Source organism: Vipera berus (assembly GCF_964194415.1).
Source record: "Vipera berus genome assembly, chromosome: 2".
Classification (NCBI taxonomy): domain Eukaryota; kingdom Metazoa; phylum Chordata; class Lepidosauria; order Squamata; family Viperidae; genus Vipera; species Vipera berus.
In genome coordinates, this window is record NC_138203.1 from 156,415,798 (window position 1) to 156,441,097 (window position 25,300).

The 25,300-nt window shown below is 41.7% G+C and overlaps 1 protein-coding gene and 1 long non-coding RNA gene across 2 annotated transcripts in view; one reads left to right on the forward strand and one right to left on the reverse strand.

The window, feature by feature from the left end:
- FAM20A (FAM20A golgi associated secretory pathway pseudokinase) overlaps window positions 1–1,216 on the reverse strand; it is a 56,312-nt gene extending 55,096 nt beyond the window's left edge. Inside the window, exon 1 of the mRNA XM_081315827.1 lies at window positions 715–1,216. Within this exon, the coding sequence (XP_081171953.1) occupies window positions 715–1,073 (359 nt within the window). The 5' untranslated portion in view covers window positions 1,074–1,216. The remainder of the gene's footprint in view (window positions 1–714) is intronic.
- A 9,355-nt stretch (window positions 1,217–10,571) lies between these two features.
- Window positions 10,572–11,524, forward strand: LOC308661435. Its single transcript, XR_014024952.1, has 2 exons — window positions 10,572–11,017; window positions 11,128–11,524. It is a non-coding gene; the product is annotated as an uncharacterized lncRNA (long non-coding RNA).
- The last annotated feature ends 13,776 nt before the right edge of the window (window positions 11,525–25,300 follow it).

Consider the following 25,300-nt stretch of genomic DNA (forward strand, 5'->3'; position numbering starts at 1 on the left):
ATGTTAGGGTTTTTAATGGGTTTTTATATTGTTACTGTTTTATCTGGGCGATTATTTAATTCTCTTTTAATTTTTGTATTTTCTATTTATATGTGCCCTGTTCAGCGCCCTGAGTCCTTCGGGAGAAGGGCGGTATACAAATTTAATAAATGAAATGAAATGAAATGAAACTCCTCCCCCCACCCCGTTCCACAAAGGCAGGCTTTTCATCCTCCTGAGGTCGATAAAATGAGGACCCGGATTTTTTTTTTTTTGTGGGGTGGGCGGCATACGCCGACTCTGTAAATCGCTTAGAGAAGGTTGTAAAGCGTGAAGCGGTATATAAACCTAAGCGCTGTTGCTATTGCTAGCCCAGAGATTTCCTCGGAGATACTGAAATTGAGTTCCCAAACAGCTGACAACCGAGATCAGATTCGGTAAGACGACTTTGGAACTTTGCAACCAAACCTCGCACCAACTTCCCCCCATTGTCCCCCCCCCACACACACACGCACCCACACCATTGCACAGAGGCGCGCGAGGGGAAAAAAAAACTTTCCCTCTCTCCGCGCGAGCCCAAGAAACCAGCTAGCCGCGGGGCTACGCACGCACGCACGCCCGTGCGCGCCCCCCCCCTCCCACGCCGGCATCGCAGCCGCAAGCGGGTTTCCCGGCTCGGGTCTGGCTCTGCGCGAAAGGCGCCGGAGCTGCGTTTCCCCGCCCGGGACTACGCACCTGTTCCAGCGGGCTATTTTCCGCCGGTAGTAGCGCAGCGTCTCCTGCCCGTTGAGCAACTTCTCCGTCGGCCCCTCGGGGGCGCTGTAGAGCGGGTGCGCGAAGAGCCTCCTCAGCTTGGAGGGGTCGGCTTGGCGGCTCCGGTTCGCGGAGGCGCTCTCGGGCGGCCGAGTCGGGAGTTTTGGACCGGCGGCGGCGGCGGCGGCGGCTTCGGCGGGGCAGGAGCAGCGTGGCTCAGCCGTCTCGGCCGGAGCGAGGCGGCGCCGCATTCGGGGCCAGAGGTGGAAGTAGAGATCGGCGCTCAGCAGCGCCCCGAGAAGCAGCAGGATGAGCAGCCGGTCGCGGCGGGTCCCCAGCATGGTCAACCCGGCGACAGGAAGGCCGGGCGAAAGCAACGCACGGGCCACCCGGGGAGAGCGCGGCCGCTGGGAGGGAGGGAAGGAGGCGAGCCTCGCACCGCTGGCCGGAGCCCGGGCGAGCCTAGCTAGGCAGGGCCTCTGCCCCGCTGCCGCCGCAGGAGCAGGTGAGAGGCCGAGGGAGCCAGGCAGCGCCCCGCTTCTCGCCAAGAAGCGACCGGCTACACCTTGGCCAAAAACGCCTCTCCCGAGCTGCCCTCCCCAGGCGGGCAGACCGTGCCGCCTCTGGAAGGATGGATCTGCTCGGGGTGGGGAGGGAGGGAGGGAGGGAGGGGAGCCGGCACGACCAGCCTCACCTACTACCCTCCTCCTCCTCCCTCCTCTCCTCCTCCTCCTCCTCCTCCTCCCAGCTCAGCTCAGCAAAACCGCCGCGGCGGCGGCAGTGGAGCCGCGCCTTCAGATCGGGGCCTCTTGCTCCCCGCCATGCCCGGCGGGTCTCTTTCCCTCCCTCGCTGCCCTTGCCGGAACGTCCCGGGCGAGGCGAAGGCAGCGCTTGGGCAGCGAGAGCAGAAAGCGCCCGGCGGCCGTCGAAGGCAGGGGAGCAGACAGCCCGAAAGAGAGCGGGCGCCAAGTTTAGGAACTCCGGTGCGGTAACTGCACTGGGCGAAGGCAACCCTCCTCGGGTTTGTGTGTGTGTGTACGTGTGCGTGCTAAGAAAGCCCCGTCTAACGTGCAGGAGAGAGAGAGAGCTGGGAATTCTAGCCTTGACCCTCCCTTCGCTTGTCAGGAAGGCAAGACTTCAGGCGCGAAGAAGACGAGCTCCGGCTCTTGTGAAGGGATCTGTTCCAAATGCGTGTCGACTTAAGTCTCGACTTTGGAACTCATCGGCTTTGTTCGCGTCACGTGGTTAACCAGGTTAAATACAGACCTGAAAGGTGTTATCTGCCCAACTGTGGACTGAATGGTGGTTTAGCGTATTGCGTGAATTGGATCGGCTTACGTTTCAGTGTATTGGGCCGATTCGCATACCGTGTTAAAAGCAGTGCAGATGAGAGAAGCCGGTCAGTTCGGGCAACTCTGTGCTGTATGACTGGTGGCTTGGAGGGCAAATTTGGGGTGGCTGGACGGCTGACAGCTACTCCAGTGGCAGGAGAAAAACCAAGCCAAACTGTTTCCTTTTGCCCTTTACACGTTTTCCCGCCCACCCCCCCCCCCCGCCCTCTTATTCTGCAACAATTCTTTGCCATTCAAGCTACAGTACTTGCTTCCAAATGCTGTTTCTTTGAAAGATAGGGAAAAGATTGGAAATTAGTGCTAAAGCCCTTCCTTTTTTTTTATGAGCACCATCCTGGACCGTCTTTGGCATCTCCAATTACTGTATATATTCTTTTAAAATGCTGGGCTGCGGTTTTCTTGAAAGGTTGCCTTTTAGGGAGGCATGGCCAGCTGAGCAGAATAGCAGATTTTCAGCTGTACCTTCCGTTGCATCTGGTCAGTTTAATGCAGTTGAGGAGGAGGATGGAACGTACACTTGAAGAAATAGTCCAGCCTGTCATGAGATCACATTCCTCCTTCCACTTCTGGTTCCTTCTCACTCCTTCCTCTTCTGCTCTTCCTCCTCTTTCTTTGAAAGACCATGACATTGCTTCCTCTTTTTGATTCCAGTCTTCTCAACTGAGATAAGCCAATTGGATCTCTATGGTGAGGGTGTGTGTGTGTGTGTATGTACACACTAAATACGGGACATTACTACTGTGGGAAAAAGCTGTGCTCCTCCTCTTCTCTAACCCAGGATAAAATAATAGTAACACAGAGCTGAGGTATTAGTTCTAAGACTGCTCTGTATGTATATATGCATTTATTCATTCGATCAACTAACTTCTAGCCTGCCACAATCACAGTGATCCTTGGTGACTTACAATATATATAAAACAAGATTTATACCATCCATGGTCAGAGTAAAAGCAATAACAACAACTATGTAAAGCCTTAACTCAACAACCAGTAAAAAAGAATATAAGGATTAAAGGAAAAAAGCAAAGTCTAAATAAATATAATAATAATGATGATGATGATGTTGTTGTTGAAAGGGACCTTGGAGGTCATCAAGTCCAACCCCCCTGCTCAGGCAGGACACCCTGTACCATTTCAGACAAGTGGCTGTCCGGTCTCTTCTTAAAAACCTCCAGTGTTGGAGCATTCACAACTTCTGGAGGCAGGTTGTTCCACTGATTTAATTGTTCTAACTTAGAAAATTTCTCCTTAGTTCTAGATTGCTTCTCTTTTTGGTATGATAAAATTATTGGAGACATTTCTGGATCTAAAGATAGGTAAACAACTGAGGGTTTATTTTTATAGTCCAAGCAGAAATTCGTTTGATGGTGTTAAAATACCAAACTTATGAGAGAGCTGAAGTCAATCATTTTTTGTTGTTGTTGTTACTCCACCCCAGCGTGAAGAAAGAGGTTAAAGATGTCTTGGAAAGAGGCTGTATCAAAAGATTTCTTGGCTAGATAAAATAACTTTGATCTATGGATCTATCCTGCCAAGATGTATGTTCTTCTTTGCTGATTTGAAAGATTGCACGTAAAATACCACTTAGAAGCAAGGAAGATCAAGGAAACACTGAAAATAATAAAGCAGAAAATAACAGCTATAGCCAGGAAAATCAGTAGATACGAAGCTCGAATTGCAAATTATAGGCAGAATTTCCAGTTTCAATCCAATCAGAAACGTTTCTACCAATCCATCAATGGAGAAACTGCAATGAATCAGTCAGTACCTGACAAGGAAGAAACAGTGCAGTGCAGAAACAGAAGCAGATATGGGATAACCCAAAGAAACAAGGATGTGGCTTGGTTAAAAGAGGTGGATGCAAATAAAACAGAAGTTGAAATGAAAGAACTAGTAACAACAACAAAAATGATAGAAAAAAGAGCAAGGAAGATCAAAAATTGGTCAGCACCAGGTGAAGATGGACTGCCTGGGTTTTGGTTGAAACATCTAACTGTTATATACCCACTCATTGCCAAGCAGTTCAACAATATACTACGAGGAGAAATTGAAAAGTGGCTAACAACTGGGAAAACCTACCTAATAATGAAACATCCAGCAAAAGGGGCAACACCAGGCAACTACAGGCCAATTACCTGCTTACCAACAACTTTCAAATTGCTAACCGGTGTGGTAGCTGATGCAGTACAGGAGCATCTAGTAGTTGAAAACAATCTCTCCACCTGAGCAGAAAGGAAACCGCCCCAATAGCAGAGGAACAAAAGATCAATTCCTAATAGACAAAATGATCTTGGAAAACTGCAAGAAAAGGAAGACCAATCTGAATGTGGCATGGATTGACTACAAAAAGGCATTTGACTCTCTGCCACATGACTGGATAATCAAGTGCCTAGAAATAACAGGAGTCAGTAGAAACATCAGAAAATTTGTGCAAAGACCAATGGCACAATGGAAGACACAGTTGCAGGTCAATGGTGAAAGACTGGGAGAGATTAATATCAAGAGAGGAATATTTCAAGGAGATTCATTATCACCACTACTATTTGTTATTGCACTGTTTCCTCTGTCAACAACATTGAATAACTCAGGACATGGCTATCAAATATCAAAAACATCTGCCAGACTACCCCACCTCCTTTACATGGATGATTTGAAGCTGTATGGAAAAACATCATCTGAAATAGAATCACTGCTGAACACTGTCCCTAAATATAGCCAACGTATTGCAATGGAGTTTGGCTTGGACAAATGTGCCACACGTGCTCTCAAGCAAGGAAAAATAGTGAAAACTGAAGGAATAAAGATGCCCCACGAAAATAACATTAAGAGTCTGGATGAGGAAGATTACTACAAATACTTGGGTATCCTTCAAGCTGACAACATCAAGCACACTGAAGTCAAGAAAAAGATTAGAGGTGAATACATCAAGAGAGTGAAGAAGATCTTAAAGTCCAAACTCAATGGAGGAAATACCATGAAGGCAATCAACACCTGGGCAATTCCATTTATTAGATACACAGCTGGAATAGAGGACTGGACTCAAGCAGAACTAAAAGCAATGGATAGGAAGACCAGAAAAATAATGACAATGAATCATGCCTTTCATCCACGCAGTGACATTGACAGACTCTATCTACCAAGGCAAATAGGTGGACATGGAATGCTGCAAGTACATCAGATGGTTGAAGAAGAACAAATGGCTTTGGAAGAATATCTGAAGGACAGTGATGAAGATGCACTGAAATTAGTATATCACGAAGGTTTACTGACTACTGGAGAGACCAAACTGGCCTACTAGAAAGATCAAATGAAGAACAGAATAGAGGCATGGGAAGACAAATCACTACATGGCCAGTACATTAAAAAAATAGCTGGGAAAGCAGATAATAACAAGACCTGGCAATGGCTAAGAGCAGGAAAGTTGAAGAAAGAGACCGAGGGTCTAATTCTGGCTGCACAAGACCAAGCCTTAAGGACAAATGCATACAAAGTCAAAATTGAGAAGACAGCAACATATAGTAAGTGCCGCCTATGCAAAGAAGCTGAAGAAACAGTGGTCCACCTGGTAAGCTGCTGCAAGAAGATCGCACAGACTGACTACAAGCAGCGGCATGACCAAGTAGCAACAATGGTACATTGGAAGATCTGCAAGAAATATCATTTGCCTGTAAGCAAGAACTGGTGGGATCATAAAATAGAGAAAGTCATAGAAAATGATAAAGTTAAACTGTTTTGGGACTTCAGAATTCAAACAGACAAGCACCTGCAACATAACACCCTGGACTTAACAATTGTCGATAAGAAAGACAAAAAAGTCTGGATAGTGGACGTGGCAGTGCCTGGAGACAGCAGAATAGGCGAGAAAGAACTGGAGAAGATAACAAAATACAAAGACCTACAAATAGAAATACAAAGATTGTGGCAAAGGCAAGCAAGGGTAGTACCAATAGTAATAGGCACCTTGGGTGCAATCCCAAAAGAACTGGAGCACCACTTGAACACCATTGGCATTGACAAATTCACCATTAATCAATTGCAAAAGGCGGCCTTACTAGGAACTGCTTTCATCCTGCAACGATATCTATAATACCATCAAACATCCACATCTACCTATCCCAGGTCCTTGGTAAGGACTCGATAGGTAGCCAAATCCAGTCTGAACATTTGGCTGAGTGTGTGATGATCAATAATAATAATGTTGGAAGGGACCTTGGAGGTCATCAAGTCCAACCCCCTGCTTAGGCAGGGAACTCTATACCATTTCAGACAAATGGCTCTCCAGTCTCTTCTTAAAAACTTCCAGTGCTGGTGCATTCACAACTTCTGGAGGCAGGTTGTTCCACTGATTTAATTGTTCTAACTTAGAAAATTTCTCCTTAGTTCTAGATTGCTTCTCTCTTTGGTATGATAAAATTACTGGAGACATTTCTGGATCTAAAGATAGGTAAACAACTGAGGGTTTATTTTTATAGTCCAAGCAGAAATACGTTTGATGGTGTTAAAATACCAAACTTATGAGAGAGCTGAAGTCAATCATTTTTTGTTGTTGTTGTTACTCCACCCCAGCATGAAGAAAGAGGTTAAAGATGTCTTGGAAAGAGGCTGTATCAAAAGATTTCTTGGCTAGATAAAATAACTTTGATCTATGGATCTATCCTGCCAAGATGTATGTTCTTTTTTGCTGATTTGAAAGATTGAACGTAAAACTTTTAGACAGGATGCCTTTATAATCATTTTCTTCTGGGCAAGGAGTCACCAGAAAATTATGGGCCTTTATAAGATGTAGCATTATATCAGGGCGGGGGTTAAGAATTATTTCCATCACAAGGTGTTACAATGTTTAGCAACTGTTTTTGTCAACTGTGGTTTTAAAAGAATTTGCCCATGGGCGTAATTTCAGTTATGTTCTTTAAAAACACTTAAGACATAACGTAGAGTATGCTATATGTGATTTAAATAATCTTAAATCTGTTCCTAGTCTTTGGTTGTTGTTTTTTTAAGAAAAGCAAGTCAGACTCTTTTTTTTTTTAAAAAAAAAATCCCATTTATATCCTGCCCTTCTCCAAAGACTCAGGGCAGCTTACAATCTAAAGCACAAATCAATGTGCTTAGCAATATGCTTTTTATATTCACAGTAAACTTTTCTGCAGGTGGTTTCTCTATCCCTCAATGAGCTTGATGCAAACAAGATTATGAGATGCTTTTCTCAGTTGTCATAAATGAATAGCAAGGATTTCTTTTTTAAAAAATGATGAGTTGGCTATTATAAATCATACTATTACGATGGTGGAAACGGTTTATCAATTGTTGCCTTCCAGAAGGGTATCAAAATCTGGTTTTGCCAGTTGGCTTGGGGACCCAAGGGGGAGGGCGCTCACCACCGGAAGGGGTGGATAGGGTTAGAAGATCTCATCCTCATGCTGTCCATCTCCTTGATTCTAGTTTTATATATATAGCTTTTTAAAATTTTAGTTGTTTTTATATTTATATTTTTAGGTTTGTAAGCAACTCAGAGAGGCCTTGTAGGTAAAAGGGGCAGCATATAAAATAAATAAATAACGATAGGGTTTTCTTTCTGTATTAATGACCCTTTAAATTGACTTTTCCAATCTGCTATCATCAGAATTCTAGTAACAGAATTTTCAAAGTATCTGGAAGACAGCATCTTAGGGAAGCCTACTTTAAGCAGTTGAGGAATGCAGTATTGCTCAAAAATCATAAATTTAGCTTTTAAAAGAGCATGTCATGTTTTCACAATATTATAATGGAATTATACAGTGATGTGCAATGGTTAAATTCAAACTAATGCAGGCAGTTTTATAGCTATTTTATGAACAGTAACTCAGACTTTGTTGTAGCTTAACTGCTTTTGCTAGTAGTTAATTTCCATAACAATATGAATTGCATTCATCCATTAATAACAAAAATTACATTTTTTTATGGAGTGCTATTTTAGTAAGAATATAAGGGTGTAGGGTATAGCGTTTTTAAGGAGTCTGACTGCCCCATGAATATTTTCAGATTTCATGAAAAGGACAGCTGCCTCAAAGTAATCGCATAGAGGCTGGTTGTGAGCTGCAGTGTTGTTTTGACTACTGCACTTACAGCAGAGTGAGCAATCTGTTATCCTCAAAGTATGGTCACTCCCAATGTTGACTAGGCTGTCTGGAGATGATGTTGTGGGGTCCAACTACATCCATAGGCCAGTGTGTTGTATGATCCCAGTCTATAGATCTTTATTATATATTAACCCATAATGCATTTGTTTGCATACATCCGCAATTTATAAAGCAACAAAACACATCTGAAGTTGCGACTGTTCTCCAAGGGCACGTAACTTCCATCCAGTATCTTCTTTAGCTTTTATTTATTGTTTATTTTTTTCCTAGTAACACTTATCTAAATGTATCTCCGGCTTTGTTTCTATAACAACTCTTTAGTTTTGTTTTCTATCTTCTGAAGAGCCTGCGTATTCAGTTTCAGGCAGGTACAGCTACAACTAGATGTTATTTTAAAAAGATAGGATGGTGATTGCTTGAGTCTTAAGCTTTCAGACAATCCTGAAGCCAACCCAAACATCAAGAGTACAAGCTGGAGCTTAATAACCCTGTCTACATTTCCTCTTAGATGCTATTTTTAGGACCCTAATCCTGCAGAGTTGATACCTTTGGTACTTTTTCTTTCTCTTTTTCACTCTCAGATCTGAACTTTTCAAAAATGTGTATATTTTTAAAAAAATCTTCCAAATTGAAGAAGCACTACTTTCAGTCATACTTTAACATAGCTCTTCTGGCTAACATGGTTTCTTTGCTTTTCCAAAACTAAATATCTTTACTTAGGGGTAAGCTCTATGAAAAATGCTGATGTTTACTTATAAATAAAGCACAGTTGGGTCAGGCTGCCCATTTAGAATAATCTATTTAAGGTTTTGGTACTAATCGCAGACTTTTCCAAAAGCATTTTGATAATGAATGATCCATTTTAAACAGAAGAAGTTACACAAACTGTTTAATAAAGTCAGTGTTTAAAGTCCCAGTGTCCAGTAAGCTGCTTGGTTTGACCTATTTAGCCCAAACATCAGGTTACATATTAACATTTCTTTTAGGCAGACAAAACATTTTAATACTTAAACTAAAAGTAGTTATAAAAATATTTGAATTATTTTAGTAGAATATCGTTAATTGGTAATTAAAGTACTCTTTTGTTACTAGCTGTTAGTAAATTACTCTATCCAAGATGTTAGTATTAAGTAACATAATTAAGCAAAGGAACTAAGACAGGTCTAGTTTAATTCAACAGCAACATAAGTGGAAGTTTTAAAGTTAAGGTTTCTTTTTCTCTGTAAATATGGGACTAAAAAGTTTCATCTAGCATTTGAATAAGTATTGATGTGATATTTAAATTGCTTGTAGTTATTTTATAAGAGTTAAAGTGCGATAGACTTAATATCTTATTGTTGTTTGCATAAGGTAGATTATGATTGCTTGTATTTTTATACCCTGTATTGAGCTCTGGGAAGTCGGGGAGGGGGGAGGGGGAAGGGAGGGAGGTGTTGGGGAGGGTTGGGGAGAGGGGAGGGGGTTGGGAGGGGTTTTGTCCTTTTTTAAAAAAAATGTATTGTAAAACTTTTCAATAAAAAAAGGTTTCTTTTTCTCCATTGTGGTTACATGAATGAAAAGTTACTGTACATCTTGTATCAGTATAGTACATACATTACTGTATATCCTGGTGTACCACTGAATCTTAAGAAAGTCGCATATAAAGGCTTAAATAATGAAAAAGAAAAGTGGTTAGCCAAGAACGTGATGGGACCAAATGACTTACTAAACAGAGAAAAATTTGTTACTTTTAATAGAGTTTCAAAGAATCAGAAAAACCAACAGAAATAATTACGTTTGGTAATGAAGGATTGGTCTGATCTGGAATGTTACTGCTTTCCATAGTCTGTACAACAGTATTGAGAATGAGTTCAGTAATTTAACGTCTAAAAAACTAGAAGCATGTTGATAATTCTGAAAACTGATTGGACCCTTCCCTTGATACGGTTGACAAGCAACATAAGGAACTAGAAAAAAAGCTGTTATCTAGGACTTACAATATGTGTTCCTTCTTATAAAACTGTCCTGCATGGAAAAAAGCAGCAAATAACAGAATAGATTCTAGTGGTAAGACACCTCCTGATTGACTTATTTTGAATGAGCAAAGTTTTGTTTTATGATGCAGAAGTTAAAATAGTCTGCTCCCTTAGTGGTACTATCCAATAACTAATGTGCCAATTAGCTATAATGGAGTTTTAGTTATAATATTTACTGGGCAGTTTTCTTAATATTCCATATTTACATTTTAACTCTCTTTCTGATTACTGTTAGATAACCAGAGGTTTCATGCAATGAGCAAATGGAAGATGAATGACTTGCTAGGTGCCATCTCCATTTGTGCTTCCTGGTTTTGATGCTAGAAATACAGGTAGTCCTCAGCTTACAACCACAACTGAGCCCAAAATTTCTGTTGTTAAGCGAGACATTTAAGTGAGTTTTGCCCCATTCTGTGACCTTTCGTGCCACAGTTTTTAAGTGAATCACTGCAGTTGTTAAGTTAGTAACTTGGTTGTTAAGTGACTCTGGCTTCCCCCATTGGCTTTGCTTGTCAGAAAGATGCAAAAGGTGGTCACATGACCCCAGGACACTGCAGCCATCATAAATACAAGTCAGTTGCCAAGCTTCCGAATTTTGATCACGTGACCATGGGGATGCTGCAATGGTTGTAAGTGTGAAAAACAGTCATAAGTGGCTTTTTTCAGTGGCCCTTGCAACTCTGAACGGTCACTGTTGTAAGTTGAGGACTACCTGTTATGAGTTTCTTTACAGAGCTATGGTCTTCTTTCAGAAGTTGTAAACAAGGGTGCTCCAATGTAAAGAATGTGAACAAACCAGGTATGTTTTATTTCCTGGGGGAGTCTGATGGGCACGGAGCAAGGAACGCACTCTAGAGAGTTATCATCGTCTTAATGGTTTATCCCATTTGTTTGAAATTTGCATTGTAGTGATTACGTTGGAACTTGTCCCTTTGATGTCCTAAGCACGCCCTCCAGAACTGCCAGAGGACCTGGCCTCTTTCCAGTTGACAACCTCGAAATGAATTTCCTAATGAACAACTGGTTACAAGTTGCCTAAGAGTCATTTATTCATCATAATATGTTTTTAAAGGGTTTTTTTAAATTTTTTTTAAAAAGGGGGATTAGTTTGAAGGCTTTAGTGGGATATCATATAATAGCAGGGAGGATATTATGGAAGCCTAGTAAAATGAATCAAAATCAGCACAGCCCAACCGTGGGATTTAAGGTATTTATTATCTCACTGTAAGCAAACGAGGAAGCCTTTTGAAATGTTTTCCACTCAAATACTGAAGTTAAGACTGGATTAAACTGTCATTCTCTCTGATACCCTTGTATCCCTAGTTCCTGTGTGAGACTATTTATTCAGTCATTTCTTTGCATAGCACCAGCACTTAAAAAACATGCATTCATTATTCATAAAACCTGGATATGAAGGATTACTGTTTAAGTTAATTGTACAAAACTTTAAATCAAATCTCAATTTTAAGATTTTTTGCTAAAACGTCTTGCTCATAATCTGGGTGGATTAGTTATAAAATCAAAGAAGGCTGGACTTCTACCTGGTTTTTTTAAACAGCAAGCCTGCCTTTGCTGAGCAGGTTTGGGTTTCTAGCAAGGGGAGAAAAATTCCCTACTTTCCTACTGCCCTAATCCAAACTGAAATAGTCACTTCTGAAAAAAAAAATTCTTGCACTTTGGGACCATCTACATGATATAATAAGGAATTTGTCTCCCTAATTTTTTTTAAAAAAATTTAATGTTTTAAATGCCTGAATTTGGATGGGGAGATTTGCACTGAGATATTATAACTGGCTGTGGGATGTCCTGGCAGGTAAATCAGAAGGAATGAAGCCATGGAAGACTTACTTAGGCAATGGAATTAAAGAGAGAATTGGTGTATATGAAGGAGCTAGAGCAGGGGTAGGCAACCTTGGCTCTTTTATGACTCGTGGACTTCAACTCCCAGAATTCCTGAGCCGGCTGGCTCAGGAATTCTGGGAGTTGAAGTCCACGAGTCATAAAAGAACCAAGGTTGCCTACCCCTGAGCTGGAGGAATAAAGCAGACCACATGCTGCTGTTGGAAATCTGTAAGAAAAATCCACAGTCCAAACCAGACATTGGTGGGGAAAAAAATATTCAAGTGTCAGTGGGAATTAATTTCCCCAAAGAAGTGAACTTTTTCCTTAAAGCAAGCAAAATTAAAAACCCACAGAACCTTTGGAGCTTTGCTAAGAAAAAAAGGAAATATTTGGAAATAATATGTATATGTTGGTGTAAAAAACAAGGTTGGGAGGGTTGTGTTTGGGAAAGACAGCTCTAGAGACTATTGCAAGACAAAATACCCCATCATTTCAGCTAATGGTGACAATTTTGTTGACTGATAGTTGTAAGAAAAATAAAATGGAAAAACAAGGGTGAGTGTGGGAGTGAAAATTTGAGTTGAGTGCACTCCTGATAATTACCTGAGTGGGTTTGTATTGTTTTTTTTGACAATAATATGGATGTGGTTTGTCCTTGCTGCCTTTCAAAATCCCCCCCTTCCCCATGTTGTCTACAGTCTTCCATCTAAGCTCTAAATGCTGTAGTTCAAGCCTATTTTTGTTAGTCTACTGTCTTTAAGTTCATCCAAGGTGAGTTAGAAAATGGTGTAAAAGGACTAGAGCATCCACTCCCAACTGACCACATTTGTTAGACAGCTCAACTGTTCCAGCCTGACTTCAGACACCAGTTTGGGAAAGCTGATTTAGAAAATCTGTCTGCACCAATACTTGGCAAACTCTTGTTCCTTTTTGCTAAAAGCTTTATGGTCAAATTAACTGCTGAGGTGGGAGCCTGCTAAGCCTCCTATAATGTTTTGTCTTTCTCCGCTTACAATTAAAACTTGGGAAAAGATTCCCAGACATCAGTTTCAGTGTTATAAAAAGCAAGCTGAAGAAGAAAAAAAACTTAAGAAATGAAACGCACGCCATGGCTTCTTAGCTTCTAGCACGTATGAAAGAAGTGCCTAGATTTTGTGATCAATAATTTGTTGAAAAATAAGCCCTCTGTGGCAGTCAGTGCTTAATAATCACAAGGAAGACATGGAAGTGCAGGGTATTTTGTTTAATGTTTATAATCTCAGTGTGAAAGTACCACGCTGGGATCAATCAGCCTGTATCTTGCAAAATGGCTACTCAAACACAACACAGTAACCAAGTGTGTGCTGGCCTGCAGAGATTCTGTTAACTTACTCTTTTTTCAGCTTGCCCACAGCTGAACAAATGGGAAGGTTTGCCCTGTGGCTGGCAAGTCCTTCAGTTAATCTGTCATGGTGACTTTCATTCTGCTTAGGAGATGTCAGACTTGTGTTATTCTTCACCTTCATTCTCATCTCCCATTCAGGATATAGGGCTGCTTTTAATAAATCATTCTACGTTCTGCAAGCCTCGGCACTGATGATCCATATAGTTTTCTGATACCGTTGGAAAAACCAAACAACTTGAGTTAGTACGTATTACAGGTAGCCCTCAACTTACAACAGTTCATTTAGTGAGCATACAAAGTTACAACGGCACTGGAAAAAGTGACCTATGACCATTTTTCACACTTAACGACCATTGCACTATCCCCATGATCACATGATCAAAATTCAGACGCTTGGCAACTGACTCCTATTTATGACGGCTGCTGTGTACAGGTAGCCTGAAATAGACTTGTAGAATTTTGGAACTCTATCCTGGCTCCTGACTATTTGCACCTGACAGCTGCTAAGTCATCCCTCCATTCATACGGAGCAATTATACATCTCTGCCCTGGGCCAATGAAGTGATGCTGTTGTGATTTTTCATTTTTATCTCTGAAATCTGACAGTTGGTGCATAATATGAGGGGTCCTCTGGACTTGGGGTTCCTGCTTGAAGAACAGCAGGTGGAAACCATGACCAGGAGGGTCTCTGTGCAGATCTGTCTTGTGTGCCAATTGTGCCTGTTCCAGGATTGGGAGGAGACCTGCCTCTCTGTCCTCATCCTTGCTTTTCCATGTTGTTTCATTGCCAGGAAAAAAAAACCCATCAAAGGGAAGAGGAAAACTGTATCAAGTTTGCTCTTTCTCTGTAATGTACCCTGGACAGCAGTTAAAATGGTCTTCTGCAGAAGACCAGCTCAAAGCTATTGTGGAGAAAGGCAAAGTGCGAATTCCAACCCTAGGTGGCTCCTGTGTGTGTAAGGCACCACCACATACAGTATGTTCTCTTCAAGCCCTGCTTTTCTTTTCTGGCTGACTCTTCTTTAATCCTCTGGCTTTACTGCCTCTGCCACTGCCATTACTACTGAGTCACTTGAACCTCTTTGCGCAATCTAATCCTTATTTTCCAGTAAGGGTTTGCAAAACATGTCGAGTGTGAAATGTTACGAAACATCTCCTCTCAAAGTCAAAACTGCTGTTCTGAGAGTAAAACGAGCAGTTTCAGGTTTGAAATGCTTCAGTAGTAGCCCGTTTCCGTTTCAGAACGGCAGCAGTGTGCTCGTTGGTGCAAAAGTCACACTCAAAAAAAGTTTTGAAATGAAGCCGTTCTGCCCAGCCCTATTCTGCATTCAGCCACAGCCTGCAGCTCCCAAATCCCCAATCCCTTGTTACCTGTCTTTGGATTTCTTTCCAGCTGTTTGCCTGTCACTGATTAATGTTTAATCCCATGCTTCTTAGGGATGCCAATCCAAACAAGTGAACAATTTCCCCTTGTCTTTCAAGCGTTGGTCTAAGAGGAGTAAGCAATTGAAATGCCACAAAGCAAGGCAGCCGGAGATTTTACCACACAAGAAAATTGCTTTATAGATGACTGAATAGTAGTAGTGATCGTAAAAAGAAATCTGTATGAATCACTCATGGCTATTGCATCAGAATCCAGTGCTCACATTGTTTTTTTATCTTTTTAGCTAAATGAATAATGAAGGCTCAAAATGGTTTAAATGAGCTTTATTTGCTGAAGTCAATGCGTTTTGAAAAAAAAAGAACACATACAAGGTGACTACAGGCAATCCTCAATTTACGACCACAATTGAGCCCAAAATTTCTCTTGCTAAGTGAAAATATTTTAAGTGAATTTTGGCCCATTTTACAGCCTTTCTTACCACAGTTGTTAAATGAATCATCGCAACTGTTGAGATAGTAACTCGGTTGTTAAGTGAATCTTGCTTCCCTATTGACTTTGCTTGTAAGAAGGTCACAAAAGGTGATCACATGACCCCCGGGGATACTGCAACCGTTTTAAATATGAATCATCTGCCAAAGATCAGAATTTTGATCATGTGATTATGGAGATACTGCAATGGTCATAAGTGCGAAAAATGGTCATAAGTTACTTTTTCAGTGCTGTTGTAACTTTGAATAGCCACTAAATGAACTGTTGTAAGTTGAGGACTATCTGTATATGTCCCTGTTCAGTAATACCAGTTCCATTTTTTCCAACTGAAAAATTCCAGCTGAAAAAAATTCTAAAAATGTTTTGGTTCTAGAATATTATCACTACATAGGTAAAGGTAAAGGTTCCCCCGCACGTGCGTGCTAGTCGTTTCCGACTCTAGGGGCCGGTGCTCATCTCCGTTTCAAAGCCGAAGAGCCAGCGCTTGTCCGAGGACGTCTCCATGGTCATGTGGCCGGCATGACTAGATGCCAAAGGCGCACGGAACGCTGTTACCTTCCCACCGTAATGGTCCCTATTTTTCTACTTGCATTTTTACATGCTTTCGAACTGCTAGGTTGGCAGAAGCTGGGACAAGTAACAGGCGCTCACTCTGTTACGCGGCACTCGGGATTCGACCCGCCAAACTGCCGACCTTCTGATCGACAAGCTCAGCGTCCTAACCCACTGAGCCACCGCGTCCCTCTATCACTACATACGTACCTATAAAAAGGTAAAGGTTCCCCCGCACATGCGTGCTAGTCATTCCTGACTCTAGGGGCCGGTGCTCATCTCCGTTTCAAAGCCGAAGAGCCAGCGCTTGTCCGAGGACGTCTCCGTGGTCATGTGGCTGGCATGACTAGACGCCAAAGGCACACGGAACGCTGTTACCTTCCCACAGTAGTGGTCCCTATTTTTCTACTTGCATTTTTACGTGCTTTCGAACTGCTAGGTTGGCAGAAGCTGGGATGAGTAACAGGCGCTCACTCTGCTACGCGGCACTCGGGATTCGACCCGCCAAACTGCCGACCTTCTGATCGACAAGCTTAGTGTCCTAACCCACTGAGCCACCGCGTCCCTCATACGTACCTATAGGCATGCATAAAATGTTGACCTACTGTATAAAGATTTTAAGTATAACACAAGATTTTCAGACCTCATCACCATCTGATAACCTTTGTCTTGCCTAAAAAAGTATTCAAAAGCCAGTGTTGATTTGTTTCCATCTTTCAGTTTATTTGTACGCTATGTATAGGAATAAAAACTACAGAGGATTTACAAGATGTCTTTGTGTCAGATCAAATATTGATTTGGGAATGAAGCATCACCAGAACTGATATCAATAAGTGAATCGTTGTATCTTTTGTTTTGTTTTCCTTTAATTGCCTGTTTCATAGTTCCTCTTACTGCTCTAGAAAAATTTATTCCTATACCTCTCTCAGGATAATATTATCTTCTGATTGAGTGATTTGTTTCGCTGGTTTTATGTTGCTATAATTTGATTGGCTTTTATTATGTTACACTTTGCTTTTAAATTACTGTGTAATAAAAAGTTGGTATCAAATCTAGGATGGGAGGGAGAGAGGAAGCTTATGCATCGTAAATGTGTTAGTTTACCTTGTGCCACAAAGCTTTTTACTGTGCTTGTTCCATAGTTAAAATCCATTGCTGATGTAAGTTCATATTTTCATCCCATTTAGTATAAAATGATTGATTATTTGGGATGAGCATCGGAAGGAAGAAGGCTCACATTTTTGTTAATAGTAAAAAAGGTAAAGGTAAAGGTTCCCCCGCACATGCGTGCTAGTCGTTTCCGACTCTAGGGGCCGGTGCTCATCTCCGTTTCATAGCCGAAGAGCCAGTGCTTGTCCGAGGATGTCTCCGTGGTCATGTGGCCGGCATGACTGGACGCCAAAGGCGCACGGAACGCTGTTACCTTCCCACCGTAGTGGTCCCTATTTTTCTACTTGCATTTTTACGTGCTTTCAAACTGCTAGGTGGGCAGAAGCTGGGACGAGTAACAGGCGCTCACTCTGCTACGCGGCACTCGGGATTCGACCCGCCAAACTGCCGACCTTCCGATCGACAAGTTCAGCGTCCTAACCCACTGAGCCACCGCGTCCCTTTTGTTAATAGTACCTAACCATAAAAAATTGAAGATAGAAATATCTGAGGAATACGTCCTACAGATATTAGAATGGGCTTGTGAATCAAATGAATACAGGTAATCCTCAACTTATAACCGTTTGTTTAGTGACTGTTCAAAGTTACAACACCGCTGAAAAAAGTGACATTTTTCACAGGGCCATTGCAGCATCCCCATGATCAAAATTTAGATGCTTGGCAACTGGTTCATATTTTTGAGGGTTGCAGTGTCCCGGCGGTCTCATAATCACCCTTTGCGACCTTCTGACAAGCACAGTCAATGGGGAAGCCAGATTTACTTAACAACCATGTCACCAAATTAAAAACTGCAGTGATTCACTTAACAACTGTGGCAAGAAAGGTTGTAAAATGGGGCAAAACTCACTTAACAACTGTTTCACTTAGCAAAATAAATTTTGGGCTCAATGGTCTTACGTCGAGTACCGCCTGCACTAGGCTTGACCAAATTATTAATTTCAGTTTTCCAACTGAACTATTATGACTTTAACCCTGTCAATTTTCAACTATCTCTAACATTTTCCATTTTTCAAATACAGCCTTGTGTTTTTAAAGAGCTCAGCTTCTATATTTGAAATGCAAAAAACCAAAACAAAACAATTTGGTCCTCTTGGGATTCAGGTCAGATATGTTTTCTTGCTAAGCTATTATCATTTGGTTAGGAAAATAACAACAATAAACCCAAGAATCTGCAGTGGAATGAAATATGCATTATTGTCCAGCTCTGTGTTTTTTCTGTTTCTTCCCACAAACCTGAGATTAGTAATGCTGACTCTCTGCAGACTTAGTAGAGCAAGATGCTTCTTGTTTGTGAAAAGAAATGGTAAAAATTGTTGGTGGAAATTAGATCATCCTCCTGCTTTATCAGAGCTACCAGTGATTGCTGAGAATAGTGACCTTGAAATAATGCTAAACATTATTTCACAAGGAAAGTTTAAACCCACAGTGTGTATCTGCTGTAAAAAAGGCCAACACCATATTAGGGATAATAAGAAATACAATTGAAAATAGAGATCATATGCCCTTGCATAAGTCAATGGTGTGGATCACATCTGACATATTGTGTGCAGTCTAGGTCACCATGCCTCAAAAAGAATATAATGGAGCTATGGAAGGCTCAGAAGAGGGCAATTCACATGACTGAGGGGCTGCAACATCTTCCTTATGAAAAAAAAGGTTGCAACATTTGGGCTTTTTAGTTTGGAGGCAAATGAGAGGGCATGATTAAGATGTACGTAATAATGTATTGGGTGGACAAAGCGGACGAACAAAATCTATTTTTCCTTTCCTAAAATACTAGAATCAGAGGTTACCCAGTAAAACGGAACCTTGGAATAATTAGGATAGACAAAAGGAGGTATATATATATTTTTAATACAATCACGCAATTCAACTTTCAAATTTGCTACCACGGGATGTGATGCTGGCGACAAGCTTGGCTGGCAACAAAGAAGAGTTGGGTCAATTCATGGTAGTCTTGGGGATGAATGACATCTGGCTTTGATGGCAATGTGACTGCCCCTGAAGGCCATCTACTGCTGAAGTTGTCCTTCTTATGTAATTGGCCACTGTGAGAACAAACTCCTGGACTAGATGGGCCAGGGTGTTGCATATATTCTTTGTTTATATTCTTATATATGAACCCTGGATGTTTACCAGCAGCAGCATGGAATTCAGTAGCAAAATGCATAGCCATCCAGTTTTGGTCACCATGATGTAAAAAAGATGTTGAGACTCTAGAAAGAGTGCAGAGAAGAGCAGCAAAGATGATTAGGGGACTGGAGGCTAAAACATATGAAGAACAGTTACAGGAACTGGACAAGTCAAGTCTAGTGAAGAGAAGGACCAGGGGAGACATGATAGCAGTGTTCCAATATTTCCAGGGTTGCCACAAAGAAGAGGGAGTCAAGCTATCCTCCAAAGCACCTGAAGGCAGGAAAAGAAGCAAAGCAACGGATGGAAACTAGTCAAGGAGAGAAGCAACTAAGAAAAAATTTCCTGACAGAACAACTAACCAGTGGAACAACCTGCCTCCAGAAGTGGTGAATGCTCCAACACTGGAATTTTTAAAGAAGAGATTGGACAGCCATTTGTCTGAAATGTTATAGGGTTTCCTGCCTAAACAAGGGATTGGACTAGAAGACTTCCAAGGTCCCTTCCAACTCTGTTATTCTATTCTGTGTCAGGCATGAAAACAACCAGATCCACGTGTGTAGGGTTCAATTAGCTACTTTATTGTTCTATGTTCTATGTAAAAGATTGCCGGAGGATAACACCCAGGGAGAGGGCCTTTTCTGTGGGTGCGCCTGCCCTCTGGAACCAGCTGCCCGTGGAGCTCAGGACTGCCCCTGACCTACGCTCTTTCCGCCGGGACCTGAAGACTTGGCTCTTTGATCTCTCTGACCCAGGCTGAGAATTTTAACTGGGGTTTTATTTTCAGGGATAACTTAAACTTTTAATTCTCTTTTAACTTTGTATTTTATATTGATGTGATTTTAAAATGCCCTGTAAACCGCCCTGAGTCCTTCGGGAAAGGGCGGTATATAAATCTAATAAAATCTAAATCTAAATCTATTACATAGGAATCTTCCCAGATTGGCAGATTCACCCAAGAAAGAATAGTTAAAAGCTCAAGGGCATTCGGGGTCTGTCTCAGACCTTGCCCTCTTCTGTTTACATAATGAGTCCATGCAAATTCCCAATTTGATCCCTCCTCTCAACTGGGATGGCTGCTCTCCAAAGATTTTATATAATTAATGTGCCATCTTTCCAGACCATTGTGAGAAACTAAAATTGTATTCCTGGTTCTGAAACTCCTTACTAATTGGTACTTGCCCAAGGATGCTAGACATCCTAGGCCAACCTGGTATTTTACAATTTTGATTATCCCCTTGTATCTGGATAAATTCAGAGTTATATTTTGATAATTACAGGTAGTCCTTGACCACAACTGAGCTCAAAATTTCTATTGCTAAGAGAGAGTTGTTAAATAAATTTTCCCCATTTTATGACCTTTCTTGCTACAGCTGTTAAGTGAATCACTACACTTGTTAAGTTAGTAGCAAGGCTATTAAGTGAATCTAGCTTCCCCATTGACCTAGCTTGTCAGAAGGTTACAAAAGGTGATCATGTGACCCCGGGACATTACAACTGTGATTAAGTTGCCAAATATCTGAATTTTGATTATGTGACCATGGGGATGCTGCAATGGCCCTAAATGTGAAAAACAACCATAACTCACTTTTTTCAATGCCATTGTAACTTTGAATGGTCACTAAATGAATTCTTATAAGTTGGAAACTACCTATTCTTGCTTCCAGTTCTCGTGAAAAGTGGAAAAAGTTTTGAGACTCTACAAGCAACTTTGGGCTAACTCTCGTTTGAAGACTGACTGCAAAATATGATGCGTTTTTTTTCCTTGGCCTGTTGAAATGCAGCTGAATGTTTTAATTCACTGAACTGTTTTTCTGAGTCTGGGATGGAGAGCTTTTGGCTTCCCCTCACTGCTTTTTTTTATTTAAATGTGTGCAGCCAAAGTTTTATGTCCTGTTCTATTATTTTCTACCACTCCCTTCATGTAAGCCACACGGTTTCTCTCAGTCTGCTTAACAACCTTGTATGTGGAAATGATTCTCTCCTTGGAGCTGAAGAGATTAGCTTTCAGGGCAATCTAATTCATCCCTGGCATTATATCCCGAGTCCTCTGCCTTCATCTATCCTTATGGATGACCTTTTAGAACTATGTAATTAGAATTCAGGAAACAAAATCTTTGGCTCAGACACCAGATGTGAAGCTAGGAACAAAAACAACTACGTTCATAAGGCACTTGGCAATTGACGAAGAAGACAAATTTAGCACAGATGTGCCACCCATTTTTCTGGATTATGTTTGCGGATGATTTTGGTCTGCTTTTAGCTGCAATGATTAGAAGTAGGATTCCTCCCAGCCTTGAAAAAAGCAGGTCTTCCTGCTTCTTCTCAAAGGGCCCTCAGAGTAACTGAAATGCTCAAAACAAGAGCCAATACACTTTGAAAGCTGCCTGTACAGCAGCTTCTTAAGCACTTAGTTTGCCTCTTTCATGTTAAATCAAGTGTGAAAAGTGCTCTTCGGTAACAGATGTCTTCTACTGTGTGTGTAAGTGGGAGTGGACTCCTTTCTGTCTCTGAGAGTGAACCAGTCTGATTTTGTAATCGGTCGCTGCAGAAGTCAGCCTGGGAAGTTCACAGGATGAGAAGAGGAATCGTATCTTTAATGGAGTTCTGAAATCTCTCAGCCACAAGAGATTATGCACCTGGCAGGTGTGGCTTAACATACTGAGTGAAAAAAAAGCTATTTTTGCTGTCAACTCACGTAAGCGGAGGAACTTTCTGTCCAAGATCTGTCATTAGAATTGGATCTTGAGGCGAAGTCCACCATGCCAGATGATCATCCACGAAGCAGAAGATGATCAGGTACCAGGCCTCACTGCAGTTCAGGAGCTTATATTCCTCTCGATGGGCATTGTTTGGTTCTTTTGGTTTTAAACTACATTTGAAACGAATCACTCCAGTTGTTAAGTGAACCAAGCAAGTGTTAAGTGAATTTGACTTCCCTCAGTGACTTTGCTTGTCAGAAGTCAGCTGGGAAGATCACAGATGGTGATCACAAGATCCTGGCACACTGCAACTGTCATAAATACATGCAGTTGTCCAAATTTTGATCATATCACAATGAAGATGCTGCAACGGTCATAAGTGTGAAAACTGGTCACAATTCACATTTGTACCTTTGAATGGTCACTCAACAAATGGTTATAAGTCAAGGACTCCCTGTATTCTTTTCTGCAACAGAATGTATTTCCGAAGAGGAGGAGGACCCCTGTGAACTCACTAAATCCAAGACCGTCCAATTCCATAACTGCACCGTTACAACTTCTCCCCTCTGGCACGTTCTGGGTCTGACTGGATCTAGGTGTCTTCTGATCTGAGCAGAGGAGGCACTTTGATGCCATTTTCACCAACCACATTGCACCTGGCAGCAGTGGTACATTGTGAAAACCAGCATCCCAATGTCTTAGCCTATGACTTTAGCAGAATAACAGAATTGGAAGGGACTTTGGAGGTCTTCTAGTCCAGAACTCCCCAACCTTTCTGGGTTGGCAGCCCAGAGGGAAAGGGAGAAGCAGGGAAATGTGTGCAAAGTAATGCGCACACGGCAGCAGTGCTAGCACCCATGCGCATGCGCAAGCAGGGCAAGCATACCTACGGTGGCACTGGTGCCCGTGTGCATGCAGAAATGGGCCATTAATGCCCACAGGCTGGCGGCAGTGCTAGTGTCCCCAAGCATGTGCAAACGGGGCCGCTAGCATCAGTGCAGCGGCCCTAGTGTCAATGGGAAGGTTGCGTGCACATGTGCACACACTCGCCAGCCATTCCCGCGGCCCAGCACCAGGCTGCAGCCCACAGGTTGGGGATCCCTGTTCTAGTCCAACCTCCTGCTAAAGCAGGAGACCCTATACCATTTCAGACAAGTGGTTGTCCAATATCTTCTTAAAAACCACAACGATGGAGCTCACACAACATCTGCAGCTAATTGTTCTCACTGTCAGGAAATTTCTGCTTAGTTCCAGATTGGTTCTTTCCTTGATTGGTTGCCATCCATTGCTTCTTGTCCTGCCCTCAGGGGCTTTGGAGAATAGGTTGTCCCCCTCTTCTTGTGGCAGCCCCTTAGATATTGGAAGACTGCTATTATTGCCCCAAGTCTGACATCTCTGTTAAAATCTCTGTTGACAGCTGGGGAACAATTTAACTGCAATTATGTATGCAGGAAATCTGTAGTAAATGTGAATTAGCCTGGTTCTGGTCTGTTGAAAGAAAAATCTTCATCAGGGTCCAGTCCAAGCTGGGAATAAACAAACTGCAACATTCTTTCTAAAGCAGTCTCCAATTTGTTTATCTTCATCAGGTCAGTGCCAATTCCTGGAGTAGAGGATGATGGACAGGCACTCCTCCAATCAATATCTTTTGGGAGGAGGCCCCGGAGCCTTGGAGATTGGAGCTGCCAAGAATCCCTGTTTGATTAAGCGGCAGGCAGCCTAACTAGGTTTGCAGGGGGCAGAGGCGAGGTGTCTTGAAAAGGCCTTATTTTCTGTATAAATAGGCGCTCTACTGTGCCAGTACATTTTGTTTCCTCTTTCATTAGAAAGACTTTGCAGCTTGTTTTTAGCAAAGCTGGAGCTGAAGGATGTCGTAACTTCTGCAGACATTCGCATTTGGATAGGCCTCAAGGGATGATGCTCTGAGCCTGGCTGTGCTCGGATTCCTTGAGTAGGCAAAGAGAAACAAAAGGTTAATAAGCCATAGTGGAATGCAGATTTAATCTACTGGGAATTAATACAAATTGCTATTTTAAACCATAATGGTGATATTGTGCCAGCAAACATGGTGTCATCTTTTCTTTTCCTTTCCTTTCCTTTCCTTTCCTTTCCTTTCCTTTCCTTTCCTTTCCTTTCCTTTCCTTTCCTTTCCTTTCCTTTCCTTTCCTTTCCTTTCCTTTCCTTTCCTTTCCTTTCCTTTCCTTTCCTTTCCTTTCCTTTCCTTTCCTTTCCTTTCCTTTCCTTTCCTTCTTTCCTTTACTTTTTCTATTTGATACTCATCAAAGACTTCCTGTTGTGTATGATTTAAAGGCAATAAAAAGTGTCTTAAACGAAATAATGTTGACACCAATGGATATATTTCTAAACTAGATGTAAGAACAGCTTTAATGAGTATGGAAATCTAATGGATAAAGCACCAGGGAATGAACGCGTGGCCCTATGTGTATCATAAAAAGAATTCATTCATGCATTTTCTGGATTGTCTCATTACAGCATTGTATTGTCTCCATATTGTATTGTCTCTTCAGCAGGTGACCTCTGTGAATATTGTTGGACTTTAATTTTACCTTGTTAGGGGTTGCTCTAATTATTACCAGTGCAAATTGTTCTTGACACTGTTAGGACAACTGCACATTTTATAAAGTTTAAACTCTTTCAACTTTAAACAGCAATTTAGTTCTTTATGTCTGACTTTTACTATAAATTAACTAAATATTAAGTAAATAAGTAAGTAAATAAATAAATAAATAAATAAGGACATTTTTATGAACATTTGCTGCAAATATTTTTCTTTTACTTTTAGTCCTCAACTTAGGACAACAGTAGAGTCCAAAATATATGTTGTTAATTGAGACATTTGTTCAATAAGTTTTGTCCCATTTTACGACCTTTCTCGCCTCAGTTGTTAAGTGAATCACTGTAGTTGATAAGTTAGTTACCCGGTTGTTAAGTGAATCTGGCTTCCCCACTGATTTTGCTCGTCAGAAGGTTGCAAAAGGTGATCACATGACCTTGGGACACAGCAACGGTCATTAAGTATGAGCCAGTTGCCAAGCGTCTGAATTTTGATCACCTGACCCTGGGGCTGCTGCAAAGGCCGTAAGCATGAGAAATGGTCATAAGTCACTTTTTTCAGTGCCGCTGTAATTTTGAATGGTCACTAAATGAACTGTTGTAAGTGGAGGACTACCTGTATTTTCTGCTGTTTCAACATCTAAAATAATTAGATCTATAGAAGTGGTATACAGTATATTCTAAATGTCTAATTTAAATGCTCTTCTATTTCTTGACTTACAAGTGACTGTTCAAAATTATGAAATGACCTTTGTGGTCTACCTACAACCCAGATCTGATATTGTGATTACATTTTGGGCCCTCAGGAGCTGGCCAGCATTATGGCTGTCTGCAGTGTCCTGTGGTCATATA